This window comes from Anas platyrhynchos, chromosome 8 (genome assembly GCF_047663525.1).
Source record: "Anas platyrhynchos isolate ZD024472 breed Pekin duck chromosome 8, IASCAAS_PekinDuck_T2T, whole genome shotgun sequence".
In the NCBI taxonomy this organism is placed as follows: Eukaryota; Metazoa; Chordata; class Aves; order Anseriformes; family Anatidae; genus Anas; species Anas platyrhynchos.
This window is the reverse complement of record NC_092594.1, coordinates 37,757,113-37,782,897: the sequence shown is the minus strand read 5'-3', so window position 1 is coordinate 37,782,897 and position 25,785 is coordinate 37,757,113. Positions and strand designations below refer to the sequence as shown.

General features: G+C 44.7%; 1 protein-coding gene across 2 annotated transcripts in view; it reads right to left on the bottom strand.

The window, feature by feature from the left end:
- DNAJC6 (DnaJ heat shock protein family (Hsp40) member C6) overlaps nucleotides 1-25,785 on the bottom strand; it is a 43,042-nt gene that overhangs the window by 2,354 nt on the left and 14,903 nt on the right. For both annotated transcript variants that reach the window (XM_027462399.3, XM_027462398.3), the window contains exons 2-18: nucleotides 20,584-20,734; nucleotides 19,774-19,823; nucleotides 19,519-19,667; nucleotides 15,617-15,739; nucleotides 14,100-14,233; nucleotides 12,743-12,937; nucleotides 12,222-12,339; nucleotides 10,576-10,655; nucleotides 10,205-10,398; nucleotides 10,007-10,087; nucleotides 8,726-9,172; nucleotides 7,476-7,628; nucleotides 6,060-6,128; nucleotides 5,193-5,327; nucleotides 3,404-3,664; nucleotides 2,892-3,037; nucleotides 768-944 (exon numbers count right to left, since the gene is read on the bottom strand). In XM_027462399.3, the coding sequence (XP_027318200.1) occupies nucleotides 768-944; nucleotides 2,892-3,037; nucleotides 3,404-3,664; nucleotides 5,193-5,327; nucleotides 6,060-6,128; nucleotides 7,476-7,628; nucleotides 8,726-9,172; nucleotides 10,007-10,087; nucleotides 10,205-10,398; nucleotides 10,576-10,655; nucleotides 12,222-12,339; nucleotides 12,743-12,937; nucleotides 14,100-14,233; nucleotides 15,617-15,739; nucleotides 19,519-19,667; nucleotides 19,774-19,823; nucleotides 20,584-20,734 (2,663 nt within the window). The remainder of the gene's footprint in view (nucleotides 1-767; nucleotides 945-2,891; nucleotides 3,038-3,403; nucleotides 3,665-5,192; nucleotides 5,328-6,059; nucleotides 6,129-7,475; nucleotides 7,629-8,725; nucleotides 9,173-10,006; nucleotides 10,088-10,204; nucleotides 10,399-10,575; nucleotides 10,656-12,221; nucleotides 12,340-12,742; nucleotides 12,938-14,099; nucleotides 14,234-15,616; nucleotides 15,740-19,518; nucleotides 19,668-19,773; nucleotides 19,824-20,583; nucleotides 20,735-25,785) is intronic.

Sequence of the window (25,785 nt, the reverse complement as noted above, 5' to 3'; positions counted from 1 at the left end):
AATTGTTTTCATTTTTTTCTTTGACTACAGTTGAGGGCTGCTTACCTTGTTTGTAGGTTAAAAGTTTCTTAGCTCTTCAGCTCTTTTGCTCCTCAGAGCTGATAGCCCCTCAGAAGCAATGCAGTCCCAAGAGGGGTAAAAAGCTTTAATCTAAGCTTTGCAAGAGGCACTTTACCTGCACTGAAGGGGGAGCGCTACCACTTGACACAGTTCCTTGATAAAAGCAGCATCCCTGCAATCCTCTCTGCAGCCTGCATCTTCTCAAGCCTTGCCAACCCCTGCCCTGATAACCTCAGAGCCTCCATTTCCTTCAAGGTGGAAGCCTCATCACCAGACGGTTTCCCAGATTGTGTCATTGCATTAAGGCTGCTAAGCGTAAGCAGCAAGACCAGAAGCCAGAAGTCTGATAATCAGAACCTGATTCTTCTGTTTTAGAAGTTGAACTGTAGGACCCACCCCTGCCTTCACCACATCCCCATCTCCTCTAGCAGGCACAATATTCTGGGCTGTCATTCACCAGAAACACAGCTTAGAGTCAAAGTGAGGGTGAGAAGCTCTTGCTCAGAGTGGCTTGTAGCAAGCACAGACCTGGGACCAGACACAGTTGCAGTTCTCACCTTTAAATCTTGAAAAAATCTTGAACTAGAAAGTTACTACAAACTTGTTTGTACCAATTAATTATTCAACCGCATTTAACACTTTATAATGAATCTTACTTTTTGAGGACAGTGACAATTTCTGAACAGCGTGAACTAGGAAAATCTTACCTTGTCGGGATGAACCACAAGCACTGCCCGCCGGTAGACCTTCTTCACCTGCTCTGGCGTTACAAGATCTGCCATACTGACAGGCTTCCACTTGGTTTCCCCTGCCCACAAGACAGTGTGCATAGTGGACAGCAGCGCTCGTATATTTCTCTCCTTCCCTTCAATCCATTCCAGGACCTGAAGAGATGAAGGTGAATCTTAATTTATGCCTTACATCAGATATTCCAGTAGAAAAAGGTTTCTATATTTGAAAAGCAATGACTCCAAGGAGCATCTCGTATTTTTTCCCAAGTTTTAGAAAGCCTTTGGGAGATATTTGTTGAAGATTACCTGTCAGTTTTATAATTTGTATGTCACCACTTGAAAGTTAAGAAACACCCAGAGCAACACCCCTGTCAAAATTACTGAGCTGGTCCATTGCTAAGAACACTTCCAAACAATCATTAGATGGAACAGCCAAAAGATAAATGAAATGTTTAACTGCGTGGCTCTTTGGCAAGCTTAATTGCATACTTAAAAATAAGCTTGACTGGAACTCTGCTGTGGATACACATCTTCAGAAGACTTTACTATTTAGACATGCATAAAAGAATCATGCTGAAAATTGGCTTCATTGCAAATCCTTTTAAACTCTGTGTCAGAAGCCTCAAATTGTCTCCATGTGCCTGATTTTTTTAAAATCTGTAATCCAGCAGTTAAATAAAACACTTCCCTAGATGATGCAGTCCCTCTTAGTGGTTGCCATTTTAGCCCACGCTTGCAGAAAGGGAGGAGGACAGGGATGCAAACACCAAAACCAAAGTGTAAATAGACTCCGAGGTTTAAGAAGTGATTCAACAAAATAAAATGCATCAGAGCAAAGTGAATGGTATTGGGAATGGAGAATCATGCTTGAGTAATTCTGCAGCTTGCTGAGGGGAAAATGTTGCACACATCAAGTGGTACCACACGAATAGCTGAAGTTGTACAGCTCAGGAATTGAGAGAAGTGTGCCCGCCCAGCTGATGGCATGACCGCTGCCCAGCTCCATTACAAGTGGCATGGTTGCTGGCACGCACTTTCCAAATGTTAAACTTTCCAAAAAGTTAAAGAAAAAGTATTAATAACCACTCGTTCTGCTCTTCTGTTTTTTAGAAGTTTGCTTGGCTTTTGCTTTGGGCTTTCACTCTCAGTTCTGTATCTTTCTGTAATTACAATTTGTGGCTTTATATTCCCAATGCAGAATGGGACAGAATTGATTTCCTTCCCTTCATAATAGACCTGTAGTTTGGAAATTTATTCTGGAGAAATGAGAGAATTCCAAAGTAGACAAGATTAATGAGACTGAGGTTTAGTTCCATCAGCTGTGCCTGCTGATCAGGCTGGAGTAATGTGGCAGACCAGCAGCCATGAACTGAGCAAGCCACTGTTGCTTGCCACAGTCTCGTTTAGGACAGAAATGAATCCTTGGAGTTTTAATTGCATTCCAAAGGATATTCACCTCTCCAGGATAGGTGTGAAAATGTGTTATATGAACAAACAGCAGGAAGCTCTCACTTTCTGCCCCAAGGCAGTTTCATTATGAGGCGAGGTCCCTCATTTGGCCAAAAGCTGGGTTTGGCAGAAGGACAGGCAGAGACCTTAGCTTCTTACAAATGAGCCAGATGAAAGAGCAGCGATTTCAGGAGAGAGGGTGTTATTTTTAGAAAAACTCACTCCTTTCTCTAAGTGGTATCTCTCCTTCTGATGCAATAGTGGACATTCTTTAAGATATTCTCCACTACCTGCAATATCCGACCGTTTTCTGATCACATTGCTGTCTGGGATGCGGATGGGGAGCACAGCAGTTCATGACACTGCCAAGTTCAGACACCTACCTTATGGCAAACAAGGATGAGAGGTACCGTGTGTGTTTGCAATCCAGCAGTGCTGTGGAGGATGCGCACTAGATTAAGCGCTAAAACAGGAGCACAGCTTCTGGCCCTAGACCATCTTTCCATTTGCTCAGCTGCCCCTCACATGCAGTAAGACCAGTGACTGACTGCCCCCCTCCACCTTTCAGGAGCGGTGTTTAAGCAGCCTCCAGCATGAGGAGAGTGAAAGACAGATTGAATGACTAACCACATAAATAGGAACATAGCTTACTTTCAGTTTTTCAGGGTCCATTTCCTTAGCCATTTCTTCCTTTCTCATCTCAGCTATTGTTTTGGGCCCCTTCTTGTCCTTGTGAGCATTAAAGCCTTGGCCAGATAATAAATCTTCGAAATCTGCAGACACTTTTGGTTTTGAATCTTGAAAAGCAAGAAGTTGTTCTCACAATGCAGGTTTATTTAACACAGATTTTCCACCCCAGTCACCCTCCCCACACTCTACCAGTCTCAGAGTGCTGATGAATATATGTATGTTCTCACAAAAGAGGTATAAGCTAATGCTACTTTAGAATTATCATCATCACCCATTTTAATCCAGGATTTTCTAAGTATTAGCATGCTTTAGAGTCTAGGACAGGACAAGTAGTGTTGAACTTCATAAATCAAATGATCAGCATGACTTGCTTGCCAGACTCTAGCCTGCTTTGGTGTTTGCGCATTAATGCAAATGTTTGAGCAGTATTGCGAAGAGCCAACCTTTTGGACACTGAACTCTGAAATGCTTACCAGCGTTAGCTGGTCCTTTTCCACGCTCGCTTTGCGCTCCCGGCATTGCTGAGAAACTCACGTTGTAATTGGGCTTGTTCTGGGGAGAGGCATGAGGCATGCTTGGCTGGGCTTTGGGCTGTGCCTGCTGCCAGCCGTAGCCAGCTCCTTGCTGCCAACTGCTGCCGCCCATGGGCTGGGGAGAGGGCTTCTGCGGCGAGGGGGGGAATCCTCCTCCCATGCCTGTCGGCGTGGTTGGTTTACTGGCAAACGAAGGCCCACCTGCACGGTACGGGGAAAAGGAGTGACGGCGTGCATTAGAAAACAGGGCAGTGACTCACTTTCCGAAAAGGGAACCTAAACAAAATCCCCCAGGCGGCTGGCTTCCACTTTCAGCTCTGCCACAACCGTACTTTCGCAACATCATGCAAAGCCCTGCAACTTTCCTGCCACCGCTCTGCAAACTGCTTAAAAGACAGCACCCGCCTTTGGAGCTCGCAGTGAAATCAGAGCAGCAGCTTACTGGGGAAAAGCAGGGACAGTGACACCCAGCTAGCTGGGAACCACAGCTGCTGTGTTATAGAGGCACTGCCTAGTTGACACGCTGAAATAGTATCCCCTCACGCTGTGCTGCTGTGGTATTATCCCACAGAGGTGTTTCTTTCAGCACCTTGTTACTTTAGGGGCTGGTTCTCTGATTTAGTTTGTGCTGGGTGATATTTAGTGTTGAGGTTTTATTATTTGAGACTAATCTCCACACTTAACTTTGAGCTCTGGAACATGCTATGGAAAGTGGGTCAAGTGCTTTTGACTTAGTTATGAACAACAAAAATGTGGTTAAATATCCTGTGCAAGCCAAGTCATTTGTTTTTGAACCCCGTAGCTTTGCTACAGAATACATGCTTTAAAAGCACCTCAACCGCTCTGACATGAGTCTTGGCATTCTTTTTATTTTGCTCCTGCAGAGCAGCTAGTGATCCAGCAGAGGGAACTGGGAAACCTAATTCCAGAACCATGCTGGTACTGACGCAAAGGAGAAAACAAACATCAGATAAAACCACAATGGCTTGCAAAGAGCTGAGGGCAGTGACAAAGGGGAGAAAAATCTATTTACCAGAGTCAGGGAGCCTGACATGCTGGATTTTAAGGAAAACTGAAATCATTTGTCAAAATTGACTTTTTAAATGTTGGGGCTGATGGTTTGCTGATAGTTTTGTGAGATAAAACAAGGAGGAAATGCTTGTCTCAGAATCAAGTAAACAGTTCTTTGTGGCCAGGTGCAAATGAAAATGGATTTGGACTCCACTTTCCAATAATGCTGCAAATGGGAGGCAGACTAGTGAGGTTCCACAGGTTTCTTCAGAAAAGGAGGAAAGTGAGTCAAGGCTAGAAGGACAAAATATTTCCTCAAGGACCCCAGGAGCTTTGAAGAGCCAGCACCTGTTCCCAGGCACTGCTCCAAGGTCTGCAGCAACAGTTCTGCAGTTGGAGTTAAACTCATCAGTATCAAGAGTTTTTGTCTAAGGATGCTGCTGAGACTGAGGCTTCGCTTTGCAAACCATGTAGCCTACAGGCTCCCAACAGGTTGTTAGCACTTTTTTTTTTTTTTTTTTTGATGGAACATCAGTAAAAGCACAGGCTTGCTAAAAACTTACAGAGAATTATGCAGGAGGGAATCCCTGAAAGTGGCATTGGCTGGCATGCAGCTAGGCTGAGAAGACCTACCAAGTTCTTTGTCATATATCAGGTTGTTCGTTTTATTTCTCTAAGACAGAGGAAGCTGGTAACGTTTTGTGTAAGGGATGCAAACCTGCTAAACTTGCTCCAAGAGTCCCCAGGTCAGCAAATGGATCTAGTGTTTGGGGTTTAGGCTGATGAGTAGGAGTGCTGTGGAGGGATCCTGTAGGACTGGTGGCAGCTGACCTGCTTCCCATACCTAGGCCGCCTTAAAGAAAGGAAAGGGGAGAAGAAAAAAAAAATACATCAGTTTTTATGCTTATTTTAGCTGAGTGCAGCTCTTAACCAGTGCTCAGTCACATAATGTTACAAGACTGCTGTTAAAATTAAGTGTATTGTTGTCAGGTTCCTGAGCACTCTCAATTCAGCGTTGGCCCAGACTGCTTGCACTCCCACTCACAATTAGGCTCAGCAACGAGAACATTCCCCAGACTGTCTGCAGTGAAAGAGTAATTATGATAAACGGATATATTTTAAGAACTAAAAGCCTCCAGGAAGCAAGTTTTGGTAGGACACACATACTCTCCCAGGAGTAAAAAAGAATCATGCTGTTATTTAGCAGCATCCAAGGAACGTACAGCATTTCCCAGGTCCTCCTGACTCCACATCTTAACAAAACAAAATTGCATACACCCCCACCTAGCACCTGAACCACCTCAAGCCCTGGTCTTCTGAGGAAGGAAACACAGATTTTTGAAGAAGTTTAGCAATCTCTAGCCAGATGCTCACATGGATGACTGGGAGACCAGAGCAATAGTACTTGCTGCAGTTCAGACAAGACTAAAATCCTGATCCAAGCTTTGCTGTATTAATCAATGTATTAATCAATGTGCTAAGCAGCAGAAAGTGGTAACTCATTGTCTGCGGTCACTGGTAGCCTCTCCTCTCTCAGGGTTTGCTAAGGGTTTCTTAAGTGTCCTTATGTTCTTACAATACATACCTGGTTTGCTGGGCCAGTCCCAACCACCTGAAACATCTGGTTGTATGGAAACCGTTGGTGTGCTAGAAGCTAAGCAGAATGAGTACGTATAAACACCTCAGAGCAATACAGCAAAAACAACATAATCCAGCACCTAGGAAGGGTAGGGAGCAAGGAGCAAGAGAGACAGTACAGGGCTGAGTCCATTTACCATTTGCTAATTGGAGTGAACTTCTGCCCCACAAAGAACATTGCATATTTACAATTTGTTTCTGATCTCATACTATACAGAGGTGAGCGGGGAAGGACATAGATTTACAGTCTTCATTTCATGGCAGCTTTAGCCAGAGGCTTTGTATGTAAGTTTGTATAACCTTATCACCAGAACGACATAGGTTTTTGCCTTTCTGAACACATCACAACCCAAGCAAATATCCTATTTGCAAAGGGCAAGGATGGAGATCACAAATACAGCAGAGCAGCACCCACACAGATGTAAGCCATAGAGAAAGCAGTCTTTTCTTTAATGCTGTATCAGTCTGTCCATCTATACAGTTCACACTGCCAGCTTTTCATTATACATAGACGCTAGCGTTGTAATTTAACACCTCATCATGCTGGGATACCATTTAAATTCCTTTCATTAGTGCAGCCAGCTCCAAGTGTGACCCAAATGTCTTATTCACAGAGTTAATATCCAGTACCCAAATTTGGCAAAGCAAGGATGTAAGCAGTGCCAGCAACACACTAGTTGCCCCTTTTGTCATTCTGACTTTCCAGGGAGGCTTTCTTACCCACGGGACATGTGTTAGATGGCCAGACACAAACAAATTAGTATCTGAATGTGTTTCAGTCAGAGAAGGTTGTAATATTAAGTTTTGGCATGGGGGGAGAAAGGGACAGCTAAGGGACATTATTTCAAATGAAGAAAGAGATTTAAAAGAGTCCAAAGGAAAAATAATATTTTCTTCAAACTAGAAATTAGAAAGTCAAATTTAACTGGGAATTTGGCCAGGATTAGTATCAGATCTACAGAAAGCAGATACCTTTAACTAAAGTCACCAAAGGACACGTGTTTTCTCTAGCAGGCTTAATATGCCATGCTCTATTTAGTTTAATTAATGGCAGTTTGTTCAAACAAGACCTCATAACCACAGGAATACGCAGGCAGACATTCTTCATGGTCTCTTTTCTCATGTATACAAATAGCTTATTAATTAAGTATAGGACTTGAACAAAACAAGTCTCATCCTACCACACTTCAAATATGAATATGCTGTAAGTCTGGAGACAAAAGGCCCTTTCCTGTTTAGTGGGGTTTGTGTGGTTTACAGTCATTTCATGGTAAGCACTGGTTTGTACTTAATGGCTCCATCACAATTTAAAAGCAGCATTTCATGTTTACTTAAACACACCAGAAGATCCTCACGCTCTTACCCATGTGAAAGGGATCGCTGTGCACAGTTGGTGAAGGACTTCTCGTTGCCTGAAGGAAAGGATCACCGGGGACATTTGCTGAACCAAGAAAGGAACCCAGGAGGTCTGGACCAGCTTGCTTAGGGCTACTTCCAAATGGATCAAAGGCAGTTGCTGTAAAACAAATGTGAGAAAACAAAATCACTAACCATGTACAAGGACTACTGCACTGCCTCTGGAAGGTGCCGCTGACGTCAGCCACAGCATCGCTCACACCAGTGCCTCCTTAACAAAATGAAAAAAAAATGACTGTTTCCGTACAAGAAAGTTGGCAGGCATTGCAAATACTTTTAAGTTATTAGTTGCTGAGAAAAAGTAAAGTAAGCATACTGTGCTCTTTGAATTATGCATGCGTTGACAACGTGTCAGCTCTCAAGCTGTAACATAAAGGATTAGGCAAACCAAACCCAGGGGGGCTGTGCAGTTAAGCACGGTGCAGAGACCTGCTGTTGGAGCGGGCCAGTTGCTCTCATTTTGACTTTGGCAAAAGTGACCACCTATTTCAGGGACCCTCAGTAAATCTGAGCAACTTGGACTGGACTCCTTACCCTATTCGGTTACACATGGTTTTCAGTTACCCTCCTCTGCTCACTTAACCCTCCATAAGTCCCTCTTCCTAGCATCTATTCAACCATTCCCTCCACCAGTCTGATTTCAATCTTTGGAGCAACAAAAATAATAAAATATTTTTTAAAATATTCTCATATTGCCTATCTTGTCTGCAGAATGACCAGAAACAGCAGAATTGTGTAGCCACATTTCATAGTCCAAGACAAGCCTCATTGCTCCAGACCCACTGATGTGAAAATAAATAAATAACTCCAAAGCACTGCAGATCTATCCAAAACCCAAGAGGCTGTTTTTTTTTGTTTGCTTGTTTTTAGTGAACATATATTCTTCTCATGTGTTACTGGACACAGTAAGAGCAAAACTGATGACCTCCAGTGGCTGTAATGTAAGCCAGCCAGACATATGGGTGAGCTCCACCAGGGACTTTAAGAAACCAGCCAGGCGATCTGCTTAGTGTTCATGGCTGTGACGATGCACTGAATCAGAGTAGAGGAGCTGGGAGGCCTCTTGAGATCCCTCCTGGCTCTTAAGTTTCATGAAATGAGTGTACCCAAGGAGGAACAAACAGCCTGGAGCAGATCACCCAGGTGGCATTCTCAAGCACATGCCCCATGTCACACGCAGGGAGCAGCCAGCATTACCTTCTCCTGCCCTCGGGGATGGGGACGGAGATGCCGAAGCTGCAGAACGCCGAGGAGTTGACTGCACTGATCCAGGTCCCCCCACGTGAAAGACCTCCTCAGCAGCGGGCTGTCCACTTTGACTCTGGGAACCTGACCCGCCAACCCCAAACAAATCATTCAGCAAGTCTGAGTTAGAGGGGGCAGCGGCGGGCTGCGAGGGAAAACTCTTGCTCATGGGGCTACCGTCCAGCCCCAACAAGTCAACGTCTTCAGGTGGGGGTGGTGCCGGAGGCTCTTGCTGCTTTTTGCTGTGTTTTGGTGTCCCGTGAGGCTTGTCACCACTGGCATTACTGTGCTGACTGGAAAGGGACAAGAGTTCGTCATCTGACTGTTCGCTTTCCTCATGCACCAACGCTGCTCGATCCTCTGAGGTGGGGTGAGAGCTACTTTTGTCAGATTTCTGATCTAAATGACGATTAAAAATAAAATTAGGTAGCTGTTAGTTTTTTCATCACAAAGCTCCCATAAAAATCAGCTTACACGTAGAACAAAAAGCTACTGAGAACGAAGCCTAACAAAACGCTGCCATGGTAAAGATTAAATTAAAGTCTTTGCTGGCCTGCATTGTAAGCAGTCAGTTTTATTGATCAGGAAACACAGAGGGAGGTTAATTGGCTCTCCTGAAGTCTGAAGAGCAGGCACAGAGGAGAACTGAGCAAGTTTCTGGGTCAGGACCAAGCGTCCATGGTGATCTCCAGCCATGCTTCAAAATCCAGGCAAAACAAGGTTCATTAAAAAGGAGCAGTGACAAAAAACACCTTCCTAGCTTTGTCTCCTAGGCCAGGTTCCTACCGAACATATCCCTGGGGCCATGGGAGGAACACTGCATTTGGCACCACCGTGAGGGTTTTGAGGCATTCAGCGCTATTGAATGGCCTCTCTGACAGGCACCCTCTCAGCGCTGCGTTCTCGTAGCACCGCATATATTAAGTACAACATGAGCAAAAAGCAGCTGAGTTTTGTTTTAGCATCAAAGATGCCTAGGGCAAAGGTTGATGTTAGAATTGTGTCAATAGCCTGTCACACACAGCACGAGCAGACAATGTTTGAAGGGGACATTGTAGGAAATTAATTTGCACTCAATTGCAACATACGGGTGTGACCAGCAATACACTGATCTAATGTGAAAGGCATGTTACAGTCAGATCCTTCAGCCTCCCTCTGTGCTCCAGGGAGGGGAAAAAAAAGTTGTTTATCTCATTCTAAGCAGATTTTACTTTAAAGACTAAGTCTGCCTACCTTGCCAGCTGAGAGATGAGAAGAACGCACTCTGTCCAACGTTTCTGATGTTGTCTGGGGGTGAATCTGTAGGACATTTACCTGTAGCACAGAACACCACCATAAATAAATAAAAAAATAAAATTAAAATAAATCAAAACAAATTTCAGCATCTTGGTAAGCATGCGAATCAAGTGAGTAAAGCTGTGCAGCTCATACCTGCCAAAGCAAGAGTATCCTGGTGCTCCTGATGGGAGGAGAAAAGAATGGTTGGATTGATGTCTTTTGTTGTGAAGTTCTCCCAAGGAGGAGTTAATTCTGTTTGTCTATCAGTAGATTGTATTTCTATCTCCAGTATGACATGAAAGAGCTGGGGATATTTGTCTGGAGAGTCACAGGCATCCAGTTCAGGTCTAAATGGGGACAAGAACTGGTCAATTAAAAAGAAAAGGATGTTTCTGCAAATCTATATAGTCTTTCAATAGATGCACACACACAGACTTTCATGTTTCAGCTGTGAACATTCTCCTTCAGCCTTCATAAGGCTTTTATGCTTCAGGTTTGATTAATGCTCGGCTTAAAATACTCACTTGGTGAATTTTAATGTGGTTGTTCCCAGCGCTATGAATCCAGTGTGAAATTGAATTTGGAATATTTGTGTGTTGGTCATCTGGAAAACAGAGCACCAGACTGAACAAGAGCTTAAACTGACAGAACTAAAATATTTGTTCACTGCACATACAGACTTTTAAGTCTACCTTACTACCTGTTACTACATAGACTAATTATAACTGCTACAAAAGCTAACTCATTCTGCCTGTTTTACAGAAAGCAGAGCCTTCCTTTCTCAAACCCCAATATTTCCATCTGCTTCAAATTTTCCTTCTGCTTCCAGACAGTGGAGCGCCTTCACAGCATTCAGGACTGTCTTCATTTCTGGGATCTACTTGACATTTTAGCACTTAAATGAAGCTGACATATTTCCATTAAATACATTGGAGAAACAGGTTTGTACCCCAGGAACATACAGGACCATTTCACCTGCAGTAGCAGCTTCAGTAAAGTGTCATCTATACTGCAAGCAGCACCAGTAATGAATTAAGAAGAGAAACATTCATGAGTCACTCTGCAACTTGAATAGTAAGGTTTCAAACATATCTTCAGGAAAATTGTTAAGATCTCAGATAAAAGTATCAGGAGATACAGTGACCACTGGAGAACGCAGCCACCACACCCAGCTGGTAGCTGCAGGCTGAAGCTGTTCTGCCTGATGCATCTGCAGCACCTGCCTGCAGGGAGCAAATGAGGTGGTACTCCAAGCAGGTGGGAAAACATTTGTTTCCCCCCCACTTCCTCCCATCACTTTTCACGCTTTAAGTCACAACAATTCAGATTATTTCACTGATTAAACCAATTAACCCTCATTGCCACAAAGGTTAATGGAGTGAGTTGTCTATCACAACCACTGATTCGGTTATTGCAAACCCAATAAAAGTTTGCTAGTCCGAACAGACTGCATTTCCAAATTCCTCTTCTGCAATTACAAGAGCCAGAGAACAGCATTTTAAAGTCAATCTGAAATCCTAGAACTGCACAGACCAATAAATATTTTCACTTTCAGCACTGCTACTATGCTGTGGGGAGGAGCTGTGGGTGCGCTCACTCTGGTTCCCCTCTGTTCTCTCCCCCTAGTTTCCATTGCCTCCCATTTCTTTGATCTGCCAGTGTGAAGAGGTCTTTTGTCTATGGGGAGGGTGGCTGCCTGGCCAGCCTCTGGCTTATGCAGTCTTTTCCCTCCCTGCAGCTACCCAACCAGCACAAATTGCCTTTTTGCCCTAATGATCAATAAGGTGTCCGTGTTGCTTGTTCTAGAACAGCCTTTACCATACAGGAGTGACAGCTCACTAAGTTATACTCATTTAAGCTGAGTAGTTAGAATTTTTGGTGGTGTTTTGCCCTTAGCTGGTTACTGATAGAGCTGTTTCTGTCTTCTGCATCAGCTGGAAGGATCCTACACACCATCAGTACACACTGATTCCACAAAGAGACACCGGAGGCACCACAGACTTCTCCAAATGCTGTTCTTCATTTTCACTTGGAAACAATCAAATTTGAGTTTTCTGTCTATGCTCGGAAAACTTTCTACATCATGAGTGCCACATGCATTCTTAGTCCCCCTCCTTAGCCCCCTCTTAGCTACTTTGCTTCTACCATGCAAGAGAAGTTAAACTCCTACTTTTGCTTGAAGGCGTCCCCCAATGGTTGACCTCATGTGGTAGACAGAAACAACAACATCTCCATGGACAGTGGCTCCCAGTGGAATTAGGACTTTCCCTTCTTGCACACGGTATTCTCTTTGAGAGGATGAGAAGGAAATCCACAGTTAAGCTCCCTTCCATAACATCATTACCACCCAAAAAGAACATCAACATAAAGCTATCATCTCGCTCAGGCCGAGCAAACAGAAGCCACGCTCAGCATTCTCCTTAACATTAGGTTTAGGTGAAACAAACACTTCACTGGGGAAGCCAGCATAGCCCTGAACCATCTCAGTGCAGATATCCCACTGCATGTTAACTTCCAACTGACTGGCAGTTTATTTCAACACGAGGCACCAACCTTCAATTAATTACCTGCACTCCACGATTATCAGGCAGTCTGACAGTGACTGCAGCACAGACTTCAGGTACCTTACAACAAAACCAAAGCCTCCTTGCGCTAAACTCCTAAGGGTGGTAGGAGATCAGAGCAACTCACTTCATTCTTTCATACTCCTGGGACGTGGTGAGGATTCTGGTTTCTCCGCTGAGGATGTCGCAGAAGGGCCGGCACCCGTTCCTTTGCTTGTTGAAACAGGGGACTGGACTGAGGGTGACTGACTTGATAGTAAGTGGTTTGCAGTGAGGAATGATGGGCTTGTCTGCTATTAGATCGCAAATGTATCCGATGTATCTGCAGGCAGAGAAAGCCGTTACTGAAATCTCCATCCCAGGCAAACAATTTTTGTTTTGTACTTGAAGTCTACCCTGATATCCACTAAAAGTGCAGCTCTTCCACAGTTGCAGTGTGGGAGTTTCCGTATACTCCAGCAGGTTTGCAGCTGGCACAGAATTTACGCTCCCATTTGTGTTTGATTATAAGAACTACAGCCCAAGGGGAAGGAAATTACCCTCTAGCTCCAAGCTGAAGGTCACTTCTCTGCACCTTTTAGGAGAGAAGGTGCAGAGCAATGGTTTTCCTGCTTTACCAGTAGAAGTTCCCCTTCTATTTTACATGCACATACCAGATGAAGCACTTTGTTAGTCATGTACCAAAGGATTGTTATTACCACATACATAACACTGCATCTTCCCTTTGCTCTGACAGGCACTTTTGCCTCTGCTTAATGGAAATCATAAACAAGATATTTTTACAGCGTAACCTCCTGCAAGGATGAGGCTGACACAGGGAGGGGAATTCACCAAGGTCCTGTTAACTACAGACTTGTCAGCTTTCCCGAGCTAGAGCACAAAGGGTTTGGAACATTTATTCCTCCATTACTATTACATCAATGTGAGTGAAATGGAAGTGGCCATAAACATCAGTTAAGACCTGTCAAAACTAAGTTACACAACTAATGCATGAGTACTGCTCATGCTGCAACAGGAATCCTGGATTTTCAGTCTGTTGCCTCCTGCCAGCACCTTCAGGCTGGTTTGGGTGGAGAAAATGGGGCATGTGGCATGCATACCCTTCAGCTCACATGCATTATTTCATAAAATCAGACAATAACTCAGGTTGGAAGAGACCTCTGAAGGTATTTGTTCAAAGCAGAACTAACTTTAATGTAGCATCTAACCCCAGAGCTGGATTGTGCTGCTCAGGGTGATACCCAGCCAAGGATCTCTGAGGACAGAGATCCCACAGACACCCTGGAAAATCTGCTCCCGTGCCTCATCACTACTTTACCACTTATTTAATTAATTTATTTATTTTTCCCAGGGAACAAAGTGATAACAATGCATATCTCAGCCTAGGGGCCGGGGACACCTTGACAAAATGCACAAAGGATACTCGTGCAGTGTTTAGTGCGAGGAAAATAGCTCCTGCATGGCATTTAGCCACTATACTCTACCTCCTGTGAGATGGCCACAGTACGATTCCAGGTCTCTTTGTGTTCAGCAGCTGCACAGCAGGGCCTGGATTAGAGAAGAGGTGACAGAAACAGAACATCGCGCTGACCAGAACTGCTGAGGCTGCACGGCCATCCTGTTAATTAGAGCAGGGTGGGAGGAAGAAATGAATAAGTATCAGAGACGTCCTTTATTTTCAGCAGAACACTCTCCACTCTTCCCTAAGTCACCTGAAATAATTTCTCCAGAAAGCCTAGTAATGAATTGCATGATGACAAGGAATTTCCAGTCCTGTGCCTTTTGTTTAATGCCTAGGACTTTGGTGAGCTGCAGTGGCCTGGATCAAAGCTGACATCCAAAAAGCAGCCAAAGCCGAGGACAGCTCATATTTGGCTTCAATGCCCAGAAGCATGTTTTGTCTCCAGCTGTAGGATTTGCCATCCCATTCCTGACCCAGGCCCAGGATCTACTCAAGGTTAACAGCCTATTTGCCTTTTTAAGCTCAGCCTTTGCCTATTGCCTCTGAAAAGATCTCCCAGTTTCACATGGGCTAAGTAGGCTTCTCCAGACTCATCAGAAAGTATTCAGAAGGACTCACCATCTTTTACAGCGTTACCCTGACATTCATTGCCCAAAGGACAGTAAAGGAATTTGATTCTTGGGCTAAATTTCCAGGACCGGAGGCAACAAGTGCATCTTAGTCTCTGTTTGAGACAAACCTGTATCCTGGAGCTGCTGGCTGCACTACATGAAGCAGGAACTGCCAGACTCGTACGTAAGGTTTACGCAGTTTGGGATCAGTCATTTCCCCAGTTCCTCCCAGGTTTACACTGATGAAAACTGACAGCCTCCTGGATTTAATTTAGGCTCCAGGAGCAAAACAGAACTCTCCTCTTGGGCATTACTGTCAACATAAAAGGTTGGCCGGGGTAAATTACAAGCTAGTCATACAGAATGACAGCACCCTCATGCATCAGATCTACGTGTTACCCGGTCCTGAACAACCCTTTAGGGGGAGTGAGCAGCCCAGCTGGCTGTGGTGCACCACGAGGGGCAGAAGGCAACTGGATATCTTCAGCCAGGTCTGACAGCAACCATCGCAAGAGACTGACAACCTCAGTTTTGCAGTTGCACAGAACTCCCAAAGATGTGCTTGTCTAGAGCTGAGTTTAGACCTATGACTACACACAATTAAACACAAAGCAACAGAGGGCTGACGATCCTTACAGTCAGTTCTTGAGAGAAGTTCAAGCCATCACCAGCTCATAGTTCACTGCTGGAACAATTGCAACTTCTCTGACCTTGCATTGCTCCACGTTCAGTGCTAGGTCTCCCAGGTTAGCTATGGAACTGCAAATAAAGTCCCTTTCTAGGGGGCTGGTTTTACCACATTTCTTTTATTTATTTATTTTTTTTAAGAAATTGTCACCATCCTTGTAGACAGACTCTAGATGTGCAACACGCAGTATGACATAAGGCTCACAGGTCTGAAAATCTGCTCACATTCTGCCCTACTCACCATGCAGTGGATGACACACACGTTCTTGGGGTTCTGCTGTAGCCAGTTGTGCATGTTCTTACAGACAGCATAGAGGTTGTGCAGGCTGGGCGCTTGTCGTACTGGCCAGCTACATTCGGATACCTGCAGGAATTGTACAGTGAACAAAAGCTAGCTTCATAAGAGCATTAGGCAGGGCGTGCTTTTACAAACGTTTTCTGCCAAGAAACATACTTTTCCTTTGCAACCTAGAGTTACGTGCTTGAAACCTACTCCCTCTCTGATGTGTAATTCTGATCCCCAATGTTCATGAATTATGAATGTACAAACAAAAAGGAACCCTCAATTGAATAAAAAGATTTTGATGTATTTTCATTGATGATACGTGTGGTTTTTTTTTAATTGCATTCCAAGCCAGATTATCTTGAGTGGCCTTCCATAGCACTCCAGTCTCGCAGCTGCACATTGATTTCTGTCAAAAATCTTTGTACAAGTTGTCCCCAAAAACCACGGCTCTGATTTTCAAAGGATACTGAACATCTGTTATTCTCAGTCGTTTTGTGTAATAGGATTTTCAAGCCCCATTTGACAGATATTAGATTGATGAAAGGGAAACTTCTGTTCAAAAAAAAAAATCCTATCTGAGTAAGCATAGTTAAGATATGAGCCAGAAAAAATGAATGACTTCTTAGAGTTGAAAACCCACAAATCCTAAAGTATGCCTGGTTACTATTCATCAGCGTACTAGTTCTGAGTCACGACATCTCAAAAAGAGTCTTCACAGTCTCAAACAGCACATCAAATAGCCTTCTACAGACATCTCAGTTTTATTTGTTTTTAATTGAAATGTCTTTTTTTAAACGTCATTTCTGGCTAAAAGAAATTTAAAGGAAAAACGTTTGTCATTAGACAAATGATTGCTTTTCTCTCAGCTGAGATTTGGGTTCTGTTTAATGAAAACCAGGGGCAGGAAGGAGATTGTTTGACCAGGCGTTCTTAAATGGCCGTACGACCATTTTCATACCTGACCATGTCATCTCTCAGAGAAAGGCAAGGCTCCAGGATTCATAAAAGTTGCATTTAAGATTCTCTCTTACACATGTACACCTGCACAAGAGCTGATAGCAGAAGCACGAATCCTGCCCAGCACATCATTGATTCTCTTGCCTATGCCTCTTCTGCAGCTTTTCAGGAAGGGGGACAGAACAACCAAAGGCTCACTGTGTGGTATCTCCCATGCAGGAATGGCCCCCATCAGCTTTCTGTTCCACAGACCTGACAGCGTTTGCTTTGCTGAAAGCACAGGACCATTGTAAGTTCTGAACTAGAGTTCACAAACATTCATTCAATTCTTTAATAGACCCAGAATGCTGATGCCATAAGTGAGATAGAGGTGCCTGTCAATTATTTTTCTATTATCAGGCAAGCCTCCTCCTTCCAACCCCCAGTACTTTTGCACCAGGCTTCTAGAGGTACAAGATTCACTTGCAATTAGAGCACCAAACCACAATGCAGATTACAAGAGGCTGCTAGAATTAATATGACCAGCGACCTTTGCACTGATGAGTCTCTGAATAGGTCTTAGGACAACACACTGTCAAGCATCTGGAAAAGCCATTATCACTTACAAAGTAAATAATACACATTTCCCACAGTCCATAATTATATATTTACTTTGTCTATAATTACACATCTTTCTGCTGGTTCGCAATTAGGAAATTAAATACATGGGAAGTAGCATTTCATTTATTTCAGATATAACCTCAACACCCCTCACAAAAGGCAGCCTTACAGAAAAGGAACGGGAATTCTTCTAGAGCTTTGGAAATATGCAGCCAGTGCTTGTTTTTCCTCTAGCAGTAGGGTAGTAATGGCCAAGAACGTGACCCTAGAGGGACTTTGAAGTTTGGTTTTGTTTAATGCTATATTTGAGTTATATGTTTTCAAACTGCTCACATTTTCTCGAGCAGATGTGAACTCTCCCCTCCTGCTGGGGTGACGAGGCAGGGAGAAAAGCAGAGCACGACCGGACTTGAGCAGCAGCTTTTACTGCTCACATTGCCTCCTCTCCTCACTGGACGGGGCACTTGGGGCTTCGAGCCCCACACAGCCACACAGGGGCAGGAAAATGGGCTGGCAGGACACTAATGTCATCTCCCTCCTCTGTCCCTATGCAAAGTGACCTACTGTGATCTTGAAAAGAGCAGCTCTAAAGAAGATAGGAATTAAGAAGCCATTCACTTCAAAGAACAAGTGCCTCTCAAAACTTCAGCTCATCTGGTATCCTTACCCAAGGCAGAGAATACTTTTCATGTGATTTCATTTCCTTGATAGCCCATTAGTATTTTTTTCCCCACTACAGGTTAAGTTCAACCTCATATTTACAATTGTCTCATCTCATGTATTCTGTTCTGCACATTTAATTTTCCTGAAGAATACTTGGAGTCAGTATTTCCTAGCCCATAACCTGAAAGTACAATCTTTCAATAAAAAGATGTATCATTTTCTTTGTGTGTGTATTCAAGGCAATAGCCTACAAAGCACCTCCATGGTAGGAGACAAATTACAGGGGATGAAGGGCTTATGGTCAGGTCAAGCAATATACCAACAGGTGGTTAATGCTGGGCTATCAAAAGTAGATCTGTCTTTCTCCTCCCACCAACAGCAAGAGTGATGCACCGAACCCAAGTAAGACTGAAGATTCAGAGCCTTTGATATTTTTTAATTAGTCTTTCGTGTTCATTTACTCATAGCTGAAGTCATGGCTGCTTACCGATTGCTACAGAGAAATTTGCTTCAAATATGAGTGAGTGGTTACTGGTGATCAGAGCAATTGCTGAGGATAGATTCAGCTACAGCTCAAGGGAAAATGGAATGAGGCTTATACACAGCATGAGATTCTCTTACCCTGACAGAGGGTTACGTCTGGCAACTACTGTTGCCTTTCCAGTCGAAGTTCACAAAAAATAAGAAATAAGAAAATCATCACTCCCTTGGGGGAGAGGAAAAGAACAGGATTTTTTTTAGAAGATTAGATCAAACCTTGCATTTCAACAGCAGTGTCTTGAAGAGCTATCCTCCAAAAGCCATTAATGAACCAGAGCCTTGAACTGCTCCTGTATGCCATTCTGGTTTTAGAAAAGGAAACTGGGACAGAGACTGGAGGTGTTTTTTTAAAAATTGTACGCTAGTGGAAGAGCCAAAATGTACCTTAGATACAGTTTCTAGTCCTGTGCTTTGCCTCCTCAGTGCTTCTGCTTGATTACAACACCACTGAAGGATTCTTCAACGTGAAAATTATCTAAGTCCTTTTACTGATAATTTCTTTTAAAGCACTTTGGTTAGGATCTTTGTTAGACCTTTTTTATAATTCCTATTAATTCCTCATCACCCCTCAGATAATCCTATATGATAACCCACAGCTTTCTGTATTCCACGCTCAAGGCACTGCCAGCAATTTGCTATTTATTAGGATTCTTGGTAGTGATCACTGGGGCTCAGACCACATTGAAGTTTTGCACACCCACATCATATGCTTGAGTCTGTGCATTAATTATTTCTGAAGCTCACCTCTGTTGCATGAGAAACTAAAGGGTTTACTCCTTATTTCTTCGCAGCAGTTTCTGGCAACTATGTAGGAGTCAAGAGCAGCACAGGCTCAACTCAGGGCAGCGTCACTCTCACAGACTCCTGACAGAAGCATTATGCCCTGAACTTTCCATCTCTTTAATACCCCAGACATCAGCTAAAACCCAGAAGAGACCATGGCCACTTAGTAACATCTATAATAAAGGTCCCTTCCAACTCAAGCCATTCAATGATTCTGTAATTCCTTTTCCATCTCAGTACGTTCTGCCACACAAAGGAGAGACAGAAGCAGGATCTTCTGCCCCGTTTCACAAAAACTCTTGGAAGACACTCACCCTGTTGTGAAACTTGGCACTGCGATAATACTTAGGTGACAAGTTGAAGACTGTGTAGTGGTCAGGATGTCTGGAATCCAAAAATGTCCGTACGTCTTCAATGTGGTTCCTGAACCCCAGTTCAACGCCTTCAGCCGGAAAAGACATCACTAGAAGGGTAAGAAGAAGGCAAGGTGAGCATGCACCATAACATGGTTATAAACTTCTGAACCCCAAGGTACTACAAGTTTTATTTATCCCATCAGCAGTACTTACCTATGATTCTCGAGGTAATGTATGAAATATCTAGCTCTCCCTTGGTGTAACTAAAAGAAGACAAAGTAGGAGACAGGGATTATGCATTTTTACAGAAGACTGCCCATTACAGGAATCAGGAGGACATTGTTTTCCCACATAGATCTGCTTTTCACACAAGGAAGGAAATGATCTTAAAACCAATTCTTTGTCTTTCTGTCTTAAGCAAAGGCTACAAACAGTTTACTGTATACAGTGACCCAGCTTTCCTTTCACATACACTATTAAATGGATGCAGAAGCTTCCAAAAAAAAAAAAAGTCCCTTTTCCCCTTTTCCCTTTTGTCATTAATTTTCAGTACCAGTTTTCAGGAGAATCTCTAGCTGTTAGACACTTCACAGATCAAAGCCTCTGAGGAGTTGCCTCCATTAGATTTCTTTAATTTACTCTAGCCCCACATCCCTCAGAGGCAGGTGCAGTGCCAAGCACAAGGGCCATCACGAGCAGAGGTGACCAAAGCAAAGTCACTTCAGTTCTTTCTTCAACTCAGGAAGTGGTTTTAGCAAGGTGAACAGTTTTATCAGCAAGAAGGGTCTCAATGAACATTAAGTAACATGAGCCAACTTCCAGTGACAAAACAGTCATGCAGCAGCCGAGTGGCAGGACCCCACAAGGGTCAAAGGAATCAGAAACTACGTGCCCCAGTTTCACCAGGGAGGCGTTTTCCAGATTCCTGAACGTTGGCATTCATTTATTATGCTAGTTAAGATTGCAAGTCAGACCAGAAGCTAGTGACACTACCTGCATTAGCCAGCTCCAGCTCTACCATACCTGGCAACAGATTGCATGACCTTTGAAGACGTATCTTTCAGGGTATCCTTCAGGTTATCCTTCAAGTTGCTGAACAGCCTCCCCGCTCCTCCTTTCACCATGTCCAGCAAGCCTCCCCCATAGCTGGACTCCATGTCTGGTGATGAGGCACCTTCAAATACAACAAAAGCAAACCCAACATCACTTATTTGGAACAAATCCACAGAGCCAACAAACCCATTGCTCTACTCAGACCAAACATATTCCCGTGCACCGCCGCAAGTTGAGTGTAGGCCCAAAGTAGTTTTGCTTATGAAAGAAATGCAATTTCTCATCTCTGCAAAATCATGTTCTAGGCACAGAAAGCGTCAGCGACCCTCAGCATTGTACGTAGGTTGACTGCATGGTATCAGCACAGCATGGACAACTACCAGCCAAGCTCCCTTGCCTCTCATCCCAACCCAAAGCAAGGCCAGCTCTTCAGTGTGGAGCTGATCTGCTGATTTAAGAGTCATTTAAGAGTCCAGACAAGGAGAAAGCAGAGCAGGGCTCACCTCCTTGGTATGCTTTTTCCTCACAGCTTGAAACATCATGAAGCTGCAAAGTCGAGAGGAGACTAACGTAGAGCAAAAGCCATTTAAATGTTATTTTGATGGACTGTGACGTGGCGTTCCACCTCAAGCGTTTGTATTTTGCAATTATACTAAAATAACTATTCCACTCTCTTAACCGAAACCCAATTCATTGCAGTTTTTCTTATTATACCACTGCTGTGTTAATAGCATAAGTCATTCTCAGAAAAATATAATAAATTGAATGCAGACTTGGGTAAACATGGTTTTGTTTTATTGCAGAATTTTGTTAGACACAAACCAGTAAAATTATATTTTGTTTGCTATAAGATAGACTCTTGACTACATAAATTGCTTTTTGTTCACTGGGACTCGACTATCTTGACTTAACAAACTTCAGCTACAGTACTCTAATTAAACATTTGCTACCTCATTATTATGTCAGATTAGCCCGAAGACCTAGATGCAAACCCACTTAAATGTTATTCACTCTTTGAAACCCAGCGTCAGCTATCAATAAATGTAATATATATTGTTAAGCTGGAGGAGACTCCATTGGTAAAGTGATGCTATTTATTCCCCCGTGCCCAAAGAGTGCTTAATGCACTGTGATGCAGCCACAGCCCACATGCACGTGACCTACGTGCAAAACTGGTAACATCTGAGGCCACAGCTCCTCTGCATCGTGCTTGTAAAGAGATGGACAATACTCTGCTGATTCACAACAGGAGATGCCTTTCAGGGCACAGGAACATTTCTTTTCCAAACCACTTTGAAGTGTGTACTTCAAATATGAATAAAAAATAAAAAAAATAAAATAAAAAAGGAAGTAGCTCATTGGCTTCCAAATAGGGAATCGGCGTTTGATCTTTCTTCAAATACTTCGCTTCCACATGACTCTGTTAGGAGGGTCAGGAATGGAGAAGTGAAGTTCAAAAGGCATGTGTAGATCTGCAGGTCAGCTTTTTAAAGAAAGGAAGGGAGAAAGATGGGAACTTGGAGTGAGGAAAGGGGGAGCAAAGGGATCAGAGCCAGTGGGGATTGAACACATTTTATTCTTGGAAGTGCTCGGTGAGTAACAGAAAGGCTTCAAGAACACGGAAAAACAAGAATCTTTGGGAAATGAGACAGGGAGAGAATTTCACTCCACTTCTAAAAGAAAACCCTAGCAATTCATTCCAAGTTTACTATATGCACTAGAACAGAGAGACCCAAAGGACTGCTGAACAAGAAATGCAAGCTGGTGCTACATGACCAACACGAGGAAAGCACTACTTAGCTATCGGGAAGCCGTTGAGGAAGCTTACAGCATAAATCACTCACTTCTCTCCCAGGTGCACTAATTTGCTCAGGCATCTTTTAGCCACTGGATCGGAGCAGCACGCCCCGTGCTGACAAAGGCCATGGCTCTGTTACAGCACGACACAGCCGCTGCTAGCTGTTGGCAGAGGAGCAAAGCAAATACATTTGAAGGCTCCTCTAACAGGCAGCATCTCCTACAAAGCAGAAAGGTGAATAAAGGGGTGGTGAATCCCAGCAGCAGAGCAGAAAGTGTTAATGCATTAGCACACGGAGCTGACGACGTACACAGAAACCCATGAGAACAGCTGAAAAATCTGATTAAAAAGGAAAAAAAAAAAAAAAAAAAGAAAAAGAAAACCAGCCTGCTCCTGCAGTTTTTGCTGAATAAAACATTTCTGTGCTAAGTCCCTCTTGTAAATGCAGACCTTTAGAGCTGCTGCAGATCTCTCCGAAGGACACCCGCAGCTCCGGGTGTCACCTACCGCTGCCACTGCACGTCCCTGCAGCACACCCTGAGATGGCCCCTCTAACAGAGAGGGCTTCAGGGCTGCAAATGAGATGGGACGTGGTTGCCCTTGCTTGCCTCCAGACCTAAGGCTGGGCTACCAAGGATGCTCACTAGGTCTGAAAGGACGAGCTCGCCGGGGCTCCCACGCAGCCTGGAGGGAAGGGGCTCAGGTTTTGGGGGTGCTCACTGCTGGTTTGGGCAGTGGCAGAATGGCACGTCCCAGCTTTCAGCGTGCCATCACGCAGCAGTTCAGCTAGCTCAGGCCACGCGTTAGAGCTGCTGTCCAGAAGCCTTGTTAGGGAGAATTAGTTTCTCTGTTCGAGGTGCAGCTTGCTCCTCACACAGCAAGAACCCGGTATTAACCCAGTTACTGGATATTCCCCACGACTCGGTGCGCCTCAGAGACACGCTTCTGACCTGTATTTGTAGCACAGGTTTCAGGGGGATCGCTTGCTAACTACAGCCTTTTCATTTCCTGGCCAAGGAACTTATAATGTCGGGATTTTAGTGCTGCAAAGCGTGCCTGGGACATCGTGTAGGACGGGTCTTCTGGACTACCTCCGTTATGGGATGGTGATGATCACACTGAAGCACTCCGAGCCGATGGAGCAGTGTGGAAGCAAGAAGCTTCAATCATCCTGACGACAAGCCAAGCTTGGTTTTGTTACAGCTGAAGCTCCTTGCTCTGAGCTAACGCCTCCCCAAAGAAGGGACAATTTGGCGGTCAGGATCAGCCTCCAGCAGCCACCAAATGGAGCAACAGCCTCCTGTGCCTCCTTACAGAGCTCAAGACTGTCATTCGGTGGTGTTCCTGCCATAACGTGTGTCCATCAGCAGCCCAAGGGTGGGATTCCTGCACACCTGGGCAGATTGCAACCTTGTGCGGTGTAGGATGGGAGCTGGAGAGCACTGGTGTTTTAATTAAAGCACTTCAGCTTTCTCCTTGCTCAGGGCAAGTGAGCAATGCCCGTTTTGGAAGCTTTTCCTGCAAGATTTGCACCTTAGGGCCCTTGTCTCTCTAGGGGTCCCTGAGCACCAGACCCCACAGCCCCACAAACCACAGGTCACGGCTTCCAGCTCCACTGGGAATCAAGGGGGAAGCGAGCCGATGTGTAAGTGGCATTTCAGACTGTGTCAGTTTGAACGTTTACGCTGATGAAGCAATATTTGCTTGAGAGCGGGGAGGTGAAAACAAGACATCTGGAAATGGGAGAGCAGGCAGCTGAGTGCTACGTTCCGCATGTTACTTACTGAGGGTCAGAAAACCCTTTTTGCCTGAGAGGGCAAAAGCAGACTTGAAACCATCGGGAAGGAAGCAGGTTCATCTTGGTCTGTGTCTCCTCACCATGGACCTTCCCTAGGAAAGCATTCGAGCTTTCATCTGCCACCCCCTCAAAAACCAGTGGACACCTTCCTCAGCACAACCTGCTGCAATTTCCCTCCACTGCATGCAGCTCAGCTCCTGGCAGGGGGACACGGCTCGTTTCCCCTCCCCTCCCTGTGCACACACCCCTGTACGAGTGCATTACACACACTGAAGTGGCTCCGACTCCTGTAAATCAATGTCACCGCAGGTGTCACTTTTCCACAATTGAAGTCAAGCTTGGAAGAGACGGATCAGTAGAAGAGAACCCAGCTATGGAGGATTTCAGCTCTCCCTCAAGCCCAAGCCCTGCACGGGGGTAGTCAGGGAGCATAACGTGCTCCTCTGTATTCTGCACCTATGGTACCTGAGCCTGACACTATGCTGAGAAAATGCTCATAACTGCTGCATTCATGTCCCAATTCCAGATTTTTAGAAGTTTTCAGCCTTTCTCCCCGTCTCTGCCCCACGTGATGACCAGGGCACAGCGTGAACAGGGAGCAAGAGACGCGGTGGCGGGCACCCACCCCTGGCCTTACAGAAAGGGCCCTTTTAAAGGTTCCCATCTGAAAGAAGTGGAGCTGCTGTTGTTGTGGCTTCAGCAACAACACCCGAATTGTTTTGTTTCTTTCTTTTTTTTTTTTTTTTTTTTTAAGGAGCACCCATCAAAAAATGATGCTATTTGTGCTTCTGCCCTGCCGTGCCCCCAGGCAGCCGTGCCGAGAAGCAGCCTCAGCTCACGTTCCTCTCCCAGCAAAGCCTGTGTAAGACAGGCCAGGATTTCAAACCAGCGTTAAGAGACACGGGCCCAGGCTACAGCAGCCCCATCGTGTTTATGAGCTTCCCCTCTGGATAACACAGGAGCCCCCACAGGGGAGGGGAGCAGCCCTGGTACATGCACCCCTGCCATCACGTAATTAAAGCATCCCCTACAGAAAACTCATAAAATGATGGGGTGTGTGCCTGCAGAAGAGCAGGAGCAGAGAAACCACCCCAAGCACATCCCTGGGTACCCACGGCACCCCCAGGTCCTCCCATCCCCACGCTGAGGCATCCTCCAGGCTCAGCACGTCGCCTCTCAGGGCCTGCAAATCAATGCAGGCATTACGGGAAGAGTTTAAGCTCCCGCTTCAAGGGGGTGGGTGGCAAATATTTCTAAATGAAGTTATCTGGGCAGGCAGCTCCTCTGCATCCAGTGATAATCAATAGTGTTTAAAACGGAGTGCTTTGCTTGTCAGATACGTTTTTAAAGAGCGCAGCCTGCGAGCCCTGAGCCCGAGCCTCCTTCACCATCCCTCCCAGCACACAGCCCTCCCCGGGGGGGCTGAGCTTTGGGAAATTTAAGCAAAGACTCTAAAATATCCCCGCTATTCCATTCACTCACACCCTCTGCCAGGCCAGGGAGAGCCCACGTGGCAGGATTACATCGCCTTTTTCAAAGGAACTGCGTGGGTTGCAAAGGGACTAGAAAAGGCTGG